This window comes from Xiphophorus maculatus, chromosome 5, assembly GCF_002775205.1.
Source record: "Xiphophorus maculatus strain JP 163 A chromosome 5, X_maculatus-5.0-male, whole genome shotgun sequence".
Lineage (NCBI taxonomy): Eukaryota > Metazoa > Chordata > Actinopteri > Cyprinodontiformes > Poeciliidae > Xiphophorus > Xiphophorus maculatus.
In genome coordinates, this window is record NC_036447.1 from 21,197,843 (window position 1) to 21,210,497 (window position 12,655).

Below are 12,655 nucleotides of genomic sequence, written 5' to 3' on the forward strand. Positions count from 1 at the left end.
TTCATTCCAGTGTTTTGTACCTGTGGCACATCTAAAAACTGCAGGACAGCGGCCCTCGAGGACTGGAGTTTGACACACCTGCTGTAGGATGACTCAACAGGAAGTGCTCAGAGTTATCTTTGGACCTAAAGAGGAACGATGTGGCGTTATAGATCTAGATTTTTAGATCTAGAGGTATAGACCTAGAGTTATAGATATCATTATACACCATGTTCCAAATTATTATGCAAGTCATATTTTTTTCAGATTTTCTTAAATGGTCAATGCAAATCATGATCAGTATAATTTTCAAGTCATTAACTATTACAGTATAAATCAAATTTTACTGAACAAAGCTCCCCATGAGAACAGTTTTTTTTTTCAAAAATAAAAAACTCAAAATGCACTGTTCCAAATTATTATGCACAGTAGACTTTCTAAACACTTTATGGATTATAAAGAACTGCAAACGATCATTCTTTGAATGTGCAGCATTAAGTGGTCACATGTACTAAACTCAAAAGCTATTTCAATCAAAAACATTTTAACAGACTGAGTTCCATGTTAACATAGGACCTTCTTTGTTATCACCTGCACAATTCTTGATCCATTGAACTTGTGAGTTTGTGGAAAGTTTCTGCTTGAATTTCTTTGCAGGATGTCAGAAAACCTTCCCAGAGCTGTTTTGATATGAACTGCATTCAGATCTTCTGCTTGAGGAAACTCCAAAGGTTCTCAATAGGGTTGAGGTCAGAGGAGGATGGTGACCACACCAGGAGTTTCTCCCCTTTCATGCCCATTGCAGCCAGTGACACAGTGGTATTCCTTGCAGCATGAGATGATGCATTGTCATGCATGAAGATGATTTTGCTACTGAAGGTACGGCTCTTCTTTTTGAACCATGAAATAAAGTGATCAGTCAGAAAGTCCATATACTTTGCTGAGGTCATTTTCACACCTTCAGGGACTCTGAAGGGGCCGACCAATGATTCTCTCCCCATGAATTCAGCCCAAAAAATGACTCCACCACCTCCTTGCTGACGTCACAGCCATGTTGGGACATGGTGGCCATTCACCACCAATCCACTACTGCGTCCATCTGGATCATCCAGGGTTGCACAGCAGTCATCAGTGAACAAGTCTGTTTGAAAATTAATCTTCATGTACGGCTGGGCCCACTGTGACCGTTTCTGCTTGTGAGCTCTGGTTAGGGGCCACATAGTAGGTTCATGCACCGCAAGCCTCTGGATCCTCCACCTTGAGGTTCCAGAGGCTCCAGCAGCTTCAAATAACTGTTTGCTGCTTTGTAAGGGCATTTTAACAGCTGCTATCTTAATCCGATGAATTTGTCTAACAGAAACCTTCCTCATTATGCCTTTATCAGTACAAACCCATCTTCGTTCTGAATCAGCCACAAATTTCCTCACAGTACGATAACGAAAATTCTTGTTTGAACCACATCTGTGGGTGGTGATGGTTTGAGCTCACAGAACTACTCACTAAGTTTGTGGTTGATTTTTGAGGATGAGTCAAAAATTAACCGTGCTTTTTTGATGTTCAAAAGAGCATCAGAGCTGTGATGCTTACTGTAAGTTAAAGAAACTCACAATTCATAATAACTGAACTTAAAAGAAAACATTTAGAAAATGTGTTAAATCAACTCAATGAACTTTAATTTCTGGGTTAAAACAAAAACTAGTTTCTGGTTGACTTTACTTGTACTGTCAAAGCAGCAGAAGAGTTTCCATTTTCAAGTTTAAACTTTTTACAGAGTTGGGCACAATTGGATCAAAACACTAAGGAAAGTCACGGGGTTTTTCTCAATTGCTTTGGTGCATTTCTCTGATAAGAATTAGTAAAATTCTCATAACTGTAGGCACCACACACCACCCCTAAGAGCCTGCAGGGAATACAGAGTACATGGGGGCACAGAGGACTGATAGATACATAAATAGATAATAAATGACAGAAAACTTTAGCTTCACTGCAGAATCTTTATTGAATTTTGCTGACTTGTTTCTTTTAATTCAATTCTTTTGATTTCTTTTTACTTTTTACTTGGACTCAACCTTGACTCCATTCACAAATGTCTCCTCCATAACGATGGTCTTTGTAATCACTGAAAAAAGTGGAGAAATAAGATTAATTTTTACTTGATTTTATTTTATTTTTTACAAATCCTCATACTTTATTCATGTTGAAATCTAATAGATGTTTCTTACCTTTTTTTGAGCTCGAACTGGGGCTTAAAAAAATGGAAAGACAACAATTAACACTTAATTAAATTTTACATTTACTCACTCTTTTTATTTTATTTTTATCTGTAATATTAGTGTACATGCATCTTGCCCGGCTCTCACCTGACGTCCTCCCCATCAAGGAGCCTCCTGTACTCTGAAATCTCCAACTCCAGACGGGTCTTGATGTCCAGAAGATTGCCGTACTTCAGTTCCATTTCTCTGATGTTTTCGCTCAGACTTGATAACTGAGCTTCCAGCCCTGTGACGACATCCTGCAGACCTGATAGCTGGGCAGCGTAGCGTTGCTGAGTCTCTAGCAGAGATGCCTCTAGAGATGATTTCTGTTGGGGAAGGAGAAAAATTTTTTGTTTAGTTTTTTCATAGGTTGGTTCAACTGCATGGGGAGGTAAACTGAATGGAGTGAAAATGTGACATGGAAGAGGTGAGGCTTACCATACTCTGATGTGACTGCAGTTCAATCTGATATTTCTGCAGGGTGTTCTTCAGTTCTTTAATCTCAGTGTGGGATGTCTGAAGATTGGTTGTTTGTTCTGCTACACCCTTCTCCACCACTGTAATCTGGACAGAATCACATCAAATGTTGTTGGAGTCCAGTGAAGCTCTGTTGGACTGAAAGGACTGCAGCTTTGTGTCTCACCTTGCTCTGGTGCCACTGCTCAAGATCCTTGCGGTTCTTGGCAATCAGAGCCTCGTAGTGCTCCCTGATCTCCGTCATGATCTGGTTCAGGTCAACTTGAGAACCAGCGTCGACCTCCACGTTAACCTGGCCGCTCATCTGCTTCCTCAGCTGAGCCAAGTCCTGTAGGGGGATAAGCGTGGTGTTTATCACCTACACTGTTGGACAAATAACAGACAACTGCTAACAGGAGATGACAGCAATGCACAGAAATTTAAAGAGACAAGGTGGCAGCAGCGGAAAATCCATAGAGTTACTGAGCTGTTGATTTGCTACTGAAGATAAGATTTCTTCATTTGTTACATGCAACTAGAGAAGGGATTACACTTTAGCTATCTACTGTAAATTTCTGCTACTAATAGTTGATGTGAAACACAGTTTTATCAATCACAGAAGAGTAGTTTATTGTTCTGTGTAGAATTGGTATAGACAAACGGGTTTTTTCCTACAGCTCTCGGTTTTCTCTACAGCTTTACCTCCTCGTGGTTCCTCTTCAGCATGATGAGCTCCTCCTTCAGAGTCTCCTGCTGACTCTCCAGATCCATTTTGCACAGAGTGAGATCATCCACAACTCGCTTCAGTCCAGCGATGTCGGCCTCTACAGCCTGCCTCATGCTGAGCTCGGTCTCATATCTGAGAAAATTTCAGAAGGAAGGACAGAACGGGTCAGAGAGGCTTCATGGCCCAGATACGAGCAGATGTTTTATGTAAGGCATGGGTTCACGTTATGATGAATGAGTGAAATATTACAAGAGTTGCTAGGGAGAAAACACTCAGAAAAAACCACTCACTTCATTTTAAAGTCGTCAGCAGCCAGTTTTGAATTGTCAATTTCCAAGTAGATCCTTGAGTTGACCATGATGGCTTCTCGGATCTGAGGATAAAAAAGAGAAACATCAGGGGAAAATGCACCTTTCTTTTAGTTTTTAAAATTTGACATTGAGTTATACTCCAAAACTTGTAAACTTCTAAAACCGATCACACTTCTGGGTGTTTTCTTCTTACCTTGTTCTGCAGATCTTCGATGGTGGCCATGTAGGCACTGTAATCATGGCTGATCACAGTTTTGCTTGTGTACCACTCTGCGATCTGCTTTTCCAGCCGTTCGTTCTCCTTCTCCAGCTTGTGCACCTTCTCCAGGTAGGAGGCCAGACGGTCGTTCAGGTTCTGAAGCGTGGCCTTCTCATTGGCATCAACGTGGAGATCGAGATTATTGGTGTTGATGGCTCCTGAACGGGACAAGTAGTCAATCTGGCCTATGGAGATGCGGGTGCCAGAACCTCCTGCTCCGCCGTAGACGCTCATGGTCTTCTGACCAGTGGACCTCTGGCCAAAGGATCTGGAGGAGAGAGACATCTTGAAGAGTTTGGATCTGAACAAGCAAGGTTAACTGGAGATGATCTGCAGTACAAAACACCACTGGGACTCCCTGGTTATATAGCAGCAAAGTGGGAAGGGCCTGGAGCTTCAAGTGAAAGGAGGAATGCTGCTGACAGATAATACCGTTCACTTTGCTATGCAAAGTTTTCATCACCTTGGGTGTGGAGACAAGTGCTTAGGGGGCTGATTCCTATCTTTTCGAGTCAAACTTGTGAATCCACATTGTCATCTTTATCACCAAAAGACTGTCATTAGATGAAACCCTTTATCATTTTCTTGTGTGCATATCTGAAAATAGATAAAGATTGGATTAATTTATGCAACACTGCAGGAGCCACTTAGCATAATGTTGAAAATGCATGCAACTTGGTGACTTATTGCCATAAAACAGATGCCAGTCGCTCCTCTGACCACCACCAGGCCAGCTGGGTGAAGTGCTTTACCCATGGACACAATAACTGAGATGGACATAGAGGGGGTTCAAACCATCAAATCACTGTTTTATGGACAAATTTGTACCTCCTTGAGTCACTGAGCCACTAGGTAGGTATGCAGAGGCTGTCCAAGCAGATGTTGAGGTAGAAACCTCAACAACAGCAGAGGTGAACCCCTGAATGTTGGGGTTCACCTCAGTGAACAAGAGGGTAGTCTCTCTCTGCCTATGTGTGGAGGGGTCAGGTTCTGACTGTCGTCTGTGCTTATGAGCCCAATGGTAGGTCAGAGTATCCACCCTTTTTGGAGTCAGCAGAGTTGCTGCTGGAGAGGACTCCACCTGGGGACGTCCTTGTCCTGTTGGGGAACCTCAACTCTCAGGTGGGCAATGAAGATGAGACCTGGAGGGGTGTGGTTACCCCCACTCTGAACCTGAGGGGTGTTTTGTTATTCAAGACGTTTGTGGTAAGAAGGAGTCAAATATGCATTTTCTTTAACTAAACTCGCAATGCACTTTGTTTGAGGTTATTCTAATAATGCATGATTGCTATAGATATTTATCGGTATAGACTAAGTCCTTTGCAAGAACCAATCATATTTGTGTTGTGGCACAACCAGGGGCGGACCGGGGAGAAACAATTGGCCCAGCAGCTCCTGACAGACTGTCCCACCTTCAACTGCTCAGCATGAATTTATTATACACATAGAAATACATATTTACATTGAAAATTTAAACCGAGCAGTCTGTAAGGAACTCCTGGGCCAATTTTTCTCCCCAGTTTGGCGCTACCCCTTAGCACAACATGTCAAGGATGCTTTGCTGTTTTCTTTCTGTAATCAATCATTTCACAACTTCAGAAAGCTGTCAAACTGATGAACAGGGTGAGGCCAAAAAGAGAAGCTCCAAGAATGTTTCTTTTCATTCCAGAAATGTTCAGCTCCTTCCACTCAGCAGAGGACGTGCCTTAATAGAACGAGCATTTTGATTAAATTAAGATAATACTGAAATAAAAGGCAGTTAGTCCCTCCAAACCAGCCTTTTTATGCAAAATGGCAGAAACCATTCAGATTTAATTTACATTTAAATTAAAGCAGAGTTTCACAAACACATTCGCCTCGAGGGCCCTTCAATCATCAAATTTTATTATCAGGACAAGCTTGCAACACAACTTCCTGCCGTTCATTTTTTTGTTGATCTTTGTTTTAACTGTGACGCCATAAAATGTTGCTCAACCTGAATCCTCCAAAGTAAAAACAAATACTCTCAGGGTTTACTGCAGCTCCTCTAGGGGACATATGAACACATCTAATAAATCAGACCTATGCGTTCCAATGAGGCTTGTTGTTTCAGATAAAAGGAACCTTTAGAGAACAACAGTCTTTACACACGCATTACACACATTTTTCATTCAGCCACATTTATGTGTTTGAAATTTTTTTAATTGATCTGATGGAATATTGAAAGTACAATGTATTTCCATGAGCTGTAGCAGATAAATAGTCATTGTGTAGTTGGCAGAAATAAAGGCTTCTGAGTAATTCATCTAATGTTTTCAGTTTGTAAATTAAGTTTCTGAAATAAATGTTGTTTTCAATAATAGTGCAATACATTTCTTGACCAATGTATGTCATAAAAAATGTTTTTTTGTCTGCACCAGCTTAACAATGCATCATATTCTAATCATACTGATGCAAACACACCAATAAAATACAATCAAACTGAACTTTTCTTTGCTACAGGTATCGGTTGTCCTCTTGATCTGTGCTCTGACCTGAGGAGACACTCCTAGAGCAGCATTCAATAGATAGTTTCTTTGAGGAAACATATTTGGGCCGATGCTTTTTAGATCAGTAAGGGAGGTGTTTTAGTGCCTCACTGCGTATTGAAGTGATAATAGTCTGTGTTCTCCATTTGAAGGGGCAGCTGTGGCTCAGTGGGCAGTTTTCCTCCAGTTGGAGGGTTTCTAGGTTTTATTCCAGCTTCCTCCTGTCACACGTTGATGTGCCCCTGGGCAAAGCACTTAAACCCAACTTCCATACCAATCTATGTACAAGTATATAAACATGTATGCATGTGTGAGTGTGAATGGGTGAATGCAGCTCTAGTGTAAAGTGCTCTGAGTGTCCAGTATGACTGAAAAAGTGCTACATAAGTTCAGTCCATTTACCGTTTTAACTAATTCATGAAAACACAAAAAGCATCGATTGAATTTAGAAAGGTATCAGCTTGTAAAGTCATATCGCATAGTCTGTACAAATGTGCAAATTGATATATCATCAGAGAGAACTACTATTAGTAAAGGGCTGATTTTATCCTTTGCTTTGCCGACTGCACTTGATTGCAACATTAACCTTTGTTCTCTCTTCCTGCTTCACAGATCATTGACACTCCTCTCGCCTTTAGTGCTGCACTCAGAGATTCCTCAGTCTGCATCACCCACATTGTGCAATGAGAGCGCATTTTTACTCTCTTATTAGCATGTTAAGCAATTTGTGTTGGAACAGTCTGCAATCTAAATTTTAAAAATCACATTTATTTATTGGAGAAAATTAGTCGCGAGAATATCCGGCTTCTCAAACACAATATTTTTTCTAACACCACCTGCATGACAGAAGAAGTATCTATGACTACAGTTATATCTTGTTTGTTCTATAATGAAATTAAATGACATCAGACCTACATCCTTGTGTCCAAGGTCAAAAAGCAAGCTGTGCTGCTGGAGCTGACAGTCCCATGGAAAGATCACTTGGAAGAAGTCTTTGGAGAGGGTGTATGATGCTGAAAGATCCGAAACACCCAATGACTCCAGGAACATCACTGACAATTTGTCCAGATGTATCAGTAGATGTAGTAATTACACATACTGTATATCTATCTAGCTGATTCACACACTAATGGCAAACTACTGGACAGTAGCCACAGCTGCCCTGGGCCTGTCTGACAGAAGTGAGGCTGCTGTACCGCGTCATCAGCCTCTGAACACCACCTGCAGGCATCTTGTTCAAGAACACAACAACAGAGACGGACGGGGCAGGATTGAAAACTAGAAGAAATCCCCCAGCATGGGCCAAGTACCCCAAGAACCTATCAGGGGAAGTAATTGTGACGTGGCAAGAGGTTTGACGGACTGGTGGAGCTCTGGGACCCTCTGCTGGAAGAGATTGGGCTTGGTTGGCTTGGAGGATTTGCAAAAGCATTGCTATCTGAGGCGAGTCACACTGACGATTAGCCATGTGTCAGTTGTAGATGGAGATGGAGGTCGCCTGTGGTCTGGGTCAGAGCTGGAAACATGGAAGAGTGGACAGGTCACACATTGGTGGTATGAGTGAGGAGAGTGGTGGCTGTCAGACGTGGGAAGGTGATCCAGGGTCATCGGCTGAAATAAGTGCAGCTCAATCTGACAGAGATTATGTGGCGAGACTTGAAAAGGGCTGTTCACAGCCAATCCCCAAGAAACCTGACAGAGTTTGAAGAGCTTTGGAAGGAAGCCTGACTGAGACCTGGCCACACAGACTACACGCCGTCATTGCAGCCAAATGTACGACTACTAAATAGTGACTTGAAGGGAGTAAATATTTATGCAATCACTTATTTTTATTGAACATTCATATTTGTAGAAATCGGTTTTCAGTTTGACAGGAGTTTTTTTGTAAAGGTTTTAGTCAAAAACATTCAATTTTGTTGATTATGATTGATTTGTACAAGCAACAGAGGGATAAAACACCCAAGAGAGAGAATATTTTTTTACAGACACTGTAGGTGACGGCAGAGGAGCAAATACTTTTGTCATGTATGCATGAATTTGTAAACTAATGAATATGACAAAATGTCTGCCTGACTGCAGGTTACTCTGTGTAGCGATTTAAATTGATGGATTACATGTAGAGGGCATCAAATAAAAAGATGTGAATGCATATTTCAACAGCACTCTGCAGATTATAATTATATTTTATATACATTTAAATTATCCATTTCTACTTATTCCATCTTCATCTGTGGTTGCTACCTGGTGTTATTTTGTGATTTTCATGCAATGTTTGATTCCATTAATTTCAATGAGTGCATGTTAATATGAACAAACAACATTGGGTCCAGTACACAATGGAGTGTATACTGGACCCAGTATATCATTATTTTGAAGGTCTTCCTGTTTTGTTTTTTAGGATCAATTATTAAAACACATTAATTATTATAAGATGCATAATTTTGGATTTTATAAGGGAATAGCAGTAGACAAAATAATTTCTGACAATAACTAGTTAGTGGATCCACGGCCACTTGAAAGAAGACAAAGTTAGAGATCTGACAAGCGTTTGTTCTGAATGGACCGACATAAATCCCTGGTTCACCGCGCTCAGATTGGTTCAGATTAGTGGTGGTACTGTGAGATTGATTTTGATTTGGAAAGAAAGAGAAGTGAATGATAATAATGGAGGAAACAATCATGTTTTGGTCTATATGTGTTTGACAAAAATACATTAAAAATTGTTCAGCTGCAGCTGTATTTTGGGGTTTCTTTCCATTTCTTTTTACTTGATCTGATCCACATCCGCATCAAGTCTTGGAGGAGTCGACCTATTTTCCATCCACATATGTCTCCTGCACAGTGGTGGTCTTTGTTATCACTGGAAAAAAGGGAAGAAACAAGATTTATTGACACTTTATATTCTGCAAAATGATGATAATTTAAAAATACTGAAAGGGAAAAAAATCTGTCTTACCTTGTTTAGAGCCGCTGTTGAAGAATAAAAAGAAAACATTAGTTCATGTTTTGTTAAATTTTTACTTTATCCACTTTTTGTTCATTATCTCTAATATTAGTTTACATGCATCTTCCTAGCTCTCACCTGTTGTCCTCCCCATCAAGCAGCCTCCTGTACTCTACAATCTCTGCCTCCAGACGGGTTGTGAGGTCCAGAAGAGTGCTGTACATCTGTCTCTTCTCTTCTAACGCAGCATTTACATCTGATATCTGAGTTTCCAGGCCCGTGACCACAACCTGGAAACCTGCCAGCTGGGCAGCGTAGCGTTGCTCAGTCTCTTGCAGAGATGCCTCCAGAGATGATTTCTGATGGAAAGGATGGATAATGAATAGATACGTTAAGTTGTGTCTTGGTAAATGATGTATCAGCTTCTGGTAACAATGAAATGCAACGTTCCCTCATGGAAACCTGCATCAACTTGCTCTGTTAAAAGAACTGTGCAAGTTTTATATATTGTGCAAAGACGTTGTATTCTGTATCTGTCCTGTTTACAATGAGTTGACATTACTGCATGGAAAAGTTTCCAAATGTAGCTGGTAAAAACAACTTCAAACATCATGTACAAGCCAACAACTGCATCACTATATAGCAAAATGTACAGTTCTCTGACTGTACTGATTAGGCTTTTGTAAAAAAAAAAAAAAAAAAAGGAAAATAAATAGATATTTCTACTTTGTATTCTTAGTAGGATTTTAGAATAAAGTTTGCATTTTTCTTGGAAAATTAAATGCATTAACTTCAATTACATGTAAAAGTAATTTGTGATATAAATGGGACAAACTTGGTCATATAAAGGAAATCATAAAGTGAATTAATGCAGACTTTATACATGCTGAATGTCAGTTTTTCTATCTCCATGGACCAATATGGGACACGTAAATGTCTCGGTTAGCGGTAGGACATACCATACTGAAATTGGACTCCAGTTCAATCTGAAGCCTCTGGACGGTGATCTTCAGGTCTTTCATCTCCAAGCGGAATCCCTCCAGACTGGTTGTTTGTTCTTCTACAACCTTCCCCTCTGATGTCATCTGGGCAGAAAATCAACATTAACTATTATTACTACTCCAGGCGCCTCTTCATTAGTTCTTGCTATGTTGAATATGATTTTATGTCTCACTTTTTTATGGTACCACATCTCAAGTTCCTTGCGGCTCTTGGTGATAAGAACCTCGTAGTGCTCCCTGATCTCCGTCATGATCTGGCTCAGATCTACTGGAGAAGGAGCGTCGACCTCCACGTTAACCTGGCCGCCTACCTGCTTCCTCAGCAGAGAAATGTCCTGCAGGTGTTCAACAAATAACAGGGTTGAGTAAATGGAAGAAGACAAGAATTAAATGTGAAGCCAAATGCAGTAGAGTGGTTTACTTAAAGAGAAATTTAAAGCAAAATTTCCTCTCTTTTATCAGGGATATAAATTATGTACGATTGGGTTGGCACACCATAAAGAGAGAAGTTAGAGTGAAACAAAGTTTTCCTTCAGTAAACCGCTGCTGCCGAGACAATGGATAACTGAGAACTCAATTAATTTAACACAAATTAATTAAATTACTAGTTTTTTTCTGTTGTCTTTAAACATGGTGTAGACCAGACGTACCCGACTCTCCTTCAGAGTCTAAATCATGTAACTTCTAGATGAAGAACACCCAAATCAAAAAGTTCAATAACCTCATCAATAAATGAAGCCATCAAGTTTTGCAGAGGCCTGGAAATGAGCCATCCTACTGATTTTATGTGTGTCGGCCACAAACAATGACACGCTGACACATCAGTAAACCTTAAAGCTGCTCTGCAAGGGACGTAATTTTCTCTGCAGCTTTACCTCCTCATGGTTCCTCTTCAGCATGATGAGCTCCTCCTTCAGAGTCTCCCACTGATTCTCCAGATTCATTTTCATCAGAGTGATATCATCCAAAACTTTCTTCAGCCCAGCAATGTCGCCCTCTACAGCCTGCCTCATGCTGAGCTCGGTCTCAAATCTGACAAGGAAGGGCAGAACAGGTCAGAGAGGTTTCAAGACATACTTATGGGCAGAGGATTTGTGATTGTGATGCATGAGTGAAATGTTAGAACAGAAGATGGACGTAAACACTTAGACAAAACACTCACTTCATTTTAAAGTCATCAGCAGCCAGTTCTGAACCTTCAATCTCCAAGTTGGTCCTAGCGTAGAGTGTGGTGGCATGTCGGATCTGAGGATGAAAAGGAAACATCAGGGTAATATACACCTTTTTACAATTTGACAGAGTTATACTGAAAAGCTCGTAAATTTCAGACCTACAAGGGTTGCAGTCTTCTGGGTGTTTTCTCTTACCTTGTTCTGCAGATCTTCGATGGTGGCCATGTAGGCACTGTAATCATGGCTGATCACAGTTTTGCTTGTGTACCACTCTGCGATCTGCTTTTCCAGCCGTTCGTTCTCCTTCTCCAGCTTGTGCACCTTCTCCAGGTAGGAGGCCAGACGGTCGTTCAGGTTCTGAAGCGTGGCCTTCTCGTTGGCATCAACGTGGAGATCGAGATTATTGGTGTTGATGGCTCCTGAACGGGACAAGTAGTCAATCTGGCCTACGGAGATGCGGGTGCCAGAACCTCCTGCTCCGCCGTAGACACTCATGGTCTTCTGACCAGTGGACCTCTGGCCAAAGGATCTGGAGGAGAGAGACATCTTGGAGAGTTTGGATCTGAATCAGCAAGAACAACTGGAGATGATCTGCAGTACAAAACACCACTGGGACTCCCTGGTTATATAGCAAAGTGGGAAGGGCCTGGACATTCAGGTGAAAGGAGGAATGCTGCTCACAGATAATACCATACACTTTGCTATGCAAAGTTTTCATCAACAATAGTGGGGGGGCTGATTCTTATCTTTTCAAGTCCAACTTGTGGATCCACATTTTGTTCGGTTTCTTAATGAAAAGGCGGAAAGACATCATGCTTTATCTATTTTTAGCACTGGCTCGGCTCTATCTCTAAGTGACCGCATTTCCACCGGCCGGCTCGGCTCTGTAGTAGGTATTGGGTAGTGATCGGTTTGACACCGATGCGTCGGCGCATGTGTCAAACCCATAGACAAAAACCCGCGTCGGTGCGCGTATTGCTTTCAGCAAGTCACGTGACCGATACAGGAACTGTTTTGAACTGACGCTGACGCGCCAAGCTGTGT

General features: G+C 41.2%; 1 protein-coding gene and 1 pseudogene across 2 annotated transcripts; both read right to left on the bottom strand.

Annotated features, from left to right (window-relative positions):
• Positions 1-1,959: 1,959 nt before the first annotated feature.
• LOC102224132 (keratin, type I cytoskeletal 13-like) lies at positions 1,960-4,334 on the bottom strand. 2 transcript variants are annotated; one of them, XM_023334161.1, is made up of 8 exons: positions 3,922-4,334; positions 3,708-3,790; positions 3,393-3,549; positions 2,878-3,039; positions 2,673-2,798; positions 2,340-2,560; positions 2,202-2,218; positions 1,960-2,098 (listed from the first exon to the last, which is right to left on the bottom strand). In XM_023334161.1, exons 1-8 carry the CDS (start codon positions 4,270-4,272, stop codon positions 2,034-2,036), a joined length of 1,182 nt encoding a protein of 393 aa, XP_023189929.1. In that variant the 5' UTR covers positions 4,273-4,334; the 3' UTR covers positions 1,960-2,033. The 2 variants fall into 2 exon arrangements, with proteins under 2 accessions (XP_023189929.1, XP_023189928.1); XM_023334160.1 differs by having other exon boundaries at positions 2,202-2,224.
• Positions 4,335-7,242: 2,908 nt separating this feature from the next.
• LOC102229630 lies at positions 7,243-12,280 on the bottom strand (annotated as a pseudogene).
• Positions 12,281-12,655: the final 375 nt, after the last annotated feature.